Source organism: Gossypium hirsutum, chromosome A05 (assembly GCF_007990345.1).
Source record: "Gossypium hirsutum isolate 1008001.06 chromosome A05, Gossypium_hirsutum_v2.1, whole genome shotgun sequence".
NCBI classification, from domain to species: Eukaryota; Viridiplantae; Streptophyta; class Magnoliopsida; order Malvales; family Malvaceae; genus Gossypium; species Gossypium hirsutum.
The window spans coordinates 19,727,346-19,732,797 of record NC_053428.1 but is presented as its reverse complement, the minus strand read 5'-3'; the positions used below and the strand labels follow the sequence as shown (position 1 = coordinate 19,732,797).

Below are 5,452 nucleotides of genomic sequence, written 5' to 3'. Positions count from 1 at the left end.
TGCCGGCCATTGGGTTCCCAAACTCAAAAAAATCATTTTTTAAAGCCTAACACAATCATCAAGTAATGATGGGGCCAAAACACTAGGTAGTGCTGGCCATTGAGTTCTCAAAACCCAAATTTACTGTTCATTTCAGGTCATTTTGGTGAATATTCTTGAACCAGGATCATTTTTGTAAATATTAATTTTTTTTTGGTTAAATGGGTAAAATAGCCTATGAATTATTTTTCATCTTTTCTCTATTTTTAATTAATATTAGTAGTAAAAATTAAATTAAATTAAAGAATCCAATAGTCATAAATCAATGTATGAGAGGTTGGTGGAGATTGATGGATGAGATGAATTCTCTCCATTATCTCATTTTAATTATCGGTAAATTACTTTCAAGGGCTTGGTTTTATTTCTTCTTAAGGACATGCTTAACCTCTAATCAATTCTCTCTATTTTAATCACCTTCCAATTTAATCCCCATACAACTTAATTACTAATCTCCCTAACTAGTCCTTGTACTATACTTAATAATTTATCTAATTTAATCACTTAATAATTCGGTCCTAAATTTCATATATGTCTACTAACTGCTCAATTATAAATTTTTGGACTAACTCGATACAAGAAATTCAGTTCCAATACCAACGAAAATTGGATCATTACATATTTTTAATGCATCACAATTGATTGATAGTATTGATAATTAATTGGAATTGGAAATTTTTTGCCCTTCATTTGACAATAAAATGAAAATAAAAAGGTTGGATTTTATAATTTTTATTTAAGTGAGAGAGGTGAAATCATATATCTATGATTCAGACGAATTCAAATTAATCTAAGAGTTAAAAATATTTAAATTTTCATCCTTCTCGAATTAAAAATTGTTACAACTTATATAAATAACATTTAAAGAATTAACGAGGAGAAATAATATATATCAAAGTGCTAACTCTCAACTCTTAACATACTCGTGCAGGGTAGTGCTAACATATTAGACACAATAAGTAAAAATAGTAGAGCAGAAAAATAAAGTCAAGATTTCACGACTTAAATTTGAGAGCTAAGATTTTCCATGTATACCGTAAAAACAACATTAAATCTACATGTTTTATCTAAGAAAATATTTATTTATTAACTATATAATTTTTTTTATTTTAAAAAGGGAAACAATAGGAAAGAGAAGTGTAATAGAGACACATACATGAATTAAATAATAATACAACATAAGAACCAAAATGCTTAGGCATTCTTATTATTCGTACTTTATTATTGCAATCTTCATCTGGATTTTAGTTATAAAGCTCAGGAGCAAGGCGAGGTGAGACTAGTACTTCAAGCGGGGTAGATTTCATGTTGGTCAATCCAACAGTGCCGGTCAAGTCAATCAAACCATTGGATGGTACTGAGAAATCGAAGGCATGCAAGAAATTAGATACGGTCAAGTACAACATATGGAGTGCAAACGATGTTCCAGGACAGTTTCTCCTACCACTACCAAAGGGCATCAATTCAAAATGCTGACCCTTAACATCCACATCTTTGTGGGTAGTGAGAAACCTTTCTGGCTTAAACTTCAATGGTTCTGGCCATTTTTTAGGATCCCTTTGAGTCTTGTGAAGGTTTATAATCAACCGAGTGCCTTTGGGGATGTTATAGCCTCCAATGGAGCAACTTTCATTGAGCTCACGGGGTGCTGAAAGGGGTGCAGGTGGATACATTCTAAAAGTCTCTTTAATTATGGCTTGGATGTAAACCAATTTGCCGATGTCTATTTCATTCACAAACCTATCCTTGCTTATATGGGTGTCTAGTTCTTCTTGAGCCTTTTTGAGTATACGAGGATTGTTTAGCATTAGGGACAAGCACCATACTAAGGTAACTGTAGTGGTGTCACTGCCTGCTAAAATCATATTCTGCAATGCGCAATTTTCATAATTTTTAGAAACTAATTAATGGTGAAATAAAATTTAAGACGAGAAAAAGAGAGAGAGAGAGAGAGAGAGAGAGAGAGATTATACCAATGAAGTGGCTTTGTTGATGGTGTCGGCATCATAGCCTGCAAGGCTTGCACCTTTAAGAACAGAGTTCATTACATCCATGAAATCTTTCTCCTTTTTATTTTCATCCCAATGTCCGCCCTTCCTGTGGTCATCTAGCCATCCCCCTGAAATTTCATCCAACTCTTTAGCAGTTATCTTCATCCGCTTCTCATAACCACCAATATCCAACCATTGGAGGAAAGGGACTGCATCTCCCAACATAAACAACCCTGTCAAGTGAAAGAAATCCCGTAAAGCCTTACGATATCTCAAAACCTCTTTTTGGTCTTCCTCTGCAACAACACTATACCTCCTCCCAGCAACCGTCCTAAGAACAACATTCAAAGTCAAGTCCGAAAAGTGTTTCTTCATCTCAACCAACACCTTACCAAAGCCATCCTTTTTCTCAGCCCAAGTATTATATAATAGTTTCATTGAGCCTTCTATTTCCGATACAAAAACTTTCTTAAGTTGATCGATCCTGTGATTCGATAGCACCTCCACCATTGTTATTTTGCGCATTTCACGCCAATATTGTCCGTAAGGAGAGAAGCCGAACATGGCATAGTTGTAACCTAAGTGTTTAGCGGCGGCAAATTCGGAACGGGAGGAAACATGCAAATCATTGGTGGTGAAGATTTCCTTAGCAACATCACTCGAATTCACCACCAGGGCTGGATGAACACCGATCCGGATCATGTAGGCTGGTCCATATTTCTCACCCAAGTCTCCCAACATTTCATGAGGGGCCTTGGGTCCCCCTAATAGCGGGAGGTGACTAATTATTGGCCATGCACCGGCTGCTACGGGTGCAGCTTTGCCGCCGCTTCCTGAGCTAAGCTTTTTGAGTTTTGAGTACAAAAACAGTAGCGTGACGCCTAACACTACTGCATAACCAAAAGTGGAAAGATCAAGAAGATCTGTCATTGCTTATTTTGATAGGGAAGTGTAGAGATATTGTGAAGAAGTTGATGGGAATGGCTAGCGTTTTTGCACGTATAAATATTGTTGTCCTTGGGGAAAGATTAATTAGTGCTCTGTTGTCTAAGTTTGAAATATAGTAAGGTAGCATAGTGATGCAACTATCATGGAACAAATTTATTTGTAGGGTATTTGCAATATTGTGGGAGAGTAAGGATAAGAAAAAGAATGATGACAAAAAGAAAAAAAAAAGATTCTCTCCAATTATTGGTAATCCTCATAATTTTTTGTATTCTCTTATAACATTTTGTAACTTTCCAAATTAAGCTTATTTTTTATATAAAGAAAATGAAATGCTTTTGGTATCTTTCAGTTTTTGGCTCCACTAAACGATAAGAATACGAACGTAAGGTCAAACCAACAACAGTAATAAATCAAAGTTTCTGTGTTTTTATAGTGCTAAGAAAGATTTGCTTTCCTGAATCCTATTTTACTTTAAAATAAAAACTTTTAGACGCCATCTTTAATATGATATATTGTCCCTTCCCTCTCTTACTATTTACTATCTACCCTAATAAAATCCCAAAGTCATGATCACCCAATCATTTTCTATTTGATCTGCAATCCTCAATGAATTATTCTACCTGCTCCTATTAAAAAAAATTAAAAAAATGGTGAATATTAAAGAAGGGAACTCTACAATAATACTTTCAATTGTAAACCTCCTCTTAATCAACCATTACATAAATTTGGGTTTTACAAATAATTAAGAAATGCCATTAAATCAACAAATAGGCCCGGCCGATGACAATTTTTTTTATCTGTTTTCTAGACTCGGCTTTGGTCTAGTTCGAAAAATGAGTTTAAATTTTTGTCCAAGTTTGTTCTAGATTAAAAATGTTAAACTCGAACTCAATCTGATTAGTCCGTATTATTTTTATATAAAAGTACATTTAAAAAATATGATACATCAAATACACTAAAAATATTAAAATAAATATTTCTCAACAAATTAAAAAAATCTTTATACAATCACATTAAGATAGTTGTAACTTAGCAAACAAATGTCTCTAAAATAGTAGCAAAATTAACAATAAAACAATAACAACAAAATAGTAGCAATATGATAACGAAATGGTAGCGAAATAGTAGTAAAGCAGTTGACTCGGGTCGGGCCAAAAAATCCTACTTGAGGCCCAACCCATCTAAAAAATAACCTTATTTTTTGTCCATATCCATTTTTCGGGCTTATATTTTTGTCTAAATCCTTTCATTTTTCGAGTGAGTTGTTGGGCATAAGTGAATAGCTTGATTCATGATTAAATCTAGTTTTTGGACAAACGTCGTGCTAACTTATTTAATTACTTATTTTATATTAATTATTAAATTATTCACTATTTTATAAACATTAAAGTAATTTGTTTTTTTTTCAATTGATAATTTTTTATTAAATAAACTCTCAGAAACAATAAAATAAAATTCAATATTGGATAATCATTGTTTATTATTATTAATTTTTATCAGAGCTCAAAATCTCTAAGTTTTTTTTTTTGTTAAAAGGGAAGGGTAGTACGTGTGTAACATCCTAAAATAGTGAAGACATGTACTGAAGATATTGAGAAAAATAAATCTGGAATATTGACTAAATTGCAAGAAAGTGTAAAATATTGGGGCCAAAGTAAGAAAATTAAAAGTTGGAGTGATTAAATTGAATAGAGGATAAAGGAGGAGGGACTAGAGGTGGAAATTTATCATAAGGATAAATGAGTCATCCATAGAATTGTAGAAAAGTGAATCGATAAAATGGTAATTATAAGAAGAAGAAAAAAAAAAGAAACATAATTATGAAAGGTAATGATTAAAGATAAATTGTAAAAAAGTGTTAATAGTGGGGTAAAATGGTAAATAACATAAAAGATATATTTTTGGTGGAAATTACTAGAGAAATGCAGAGAAGAAAGGATGAAATGGCTATAAAAAGCAATCTCTCATTAGCCACCATTCTTCACCATTGGAGAGAAGAAAGGACGTTGTGACGTGAAGACAAGAGACGTCACGACGAAAATCCAAACGAGCGTGATGATGATGTCGTGATGAGCATGCATGGGACATCACGACAATTTCACCAAGTTACGCAGTCACGTTTTAGACTTCAAGCAAGACTTCTTCTCCCAGTTAGACTATAATTAATCCAGGGATATTTTAGTATGATTGAATTCTAATCTTAGCCTATTTAAAGGGGCCACTGTATCATTATTTTGTGAAGACAACCAACAAGGGCTTTTCTTAAAGGCGACAATATGTAGTCGTATATGAGTTTTGGTGAGAGTTTCATGGTAACTATGGAGAGAATTTTATTCTCGAGTTAGGGTTTTGTTTTCAGGGTTTGTGTAACAGCCCCTTTTTAGAAATCAAAATAGTAGTTTCGAAACCACAAATTCGAGTCCGTAAGAAAAATTATTTTAATATTATTTCATGATTTGCATTATGATAGAAATACC

The 5,452-nt window shown here is 33.1% G+C and overlaps 1 protein-coding gene across 1 annotated transcript; it reads right to left on the bottom strand.

Moving 5' to 3' along the window:
- Positions 1-1,217: 1,217 nt before the first annotated feature.
- On the bottom strand, positions 1,218-3,016 carry LOC107887028 (cytochrome P450 CYP82D47). The gene is made up of 2 exons (XM_016811163.2): positions 2,010-3,016; positions 1,218-1,904 (listed from the first exon to the last, which is right to left on the bottom strand). The coding sequence occupies exons 1-2, from the start codon at positions 2,955-2,957 to the stop codon at positions 1,281-1,283; spliced, it is 1,572 nt and encodes a 523-aa protein (XP_016666652.1). The 5' UTR covers positions 2,958-3,016; the 3' UTR covers positions 1,218-1,280.
- Between the last annotated feature and the right edge of the window lie 2,436 nt (positions 3,017-5,452).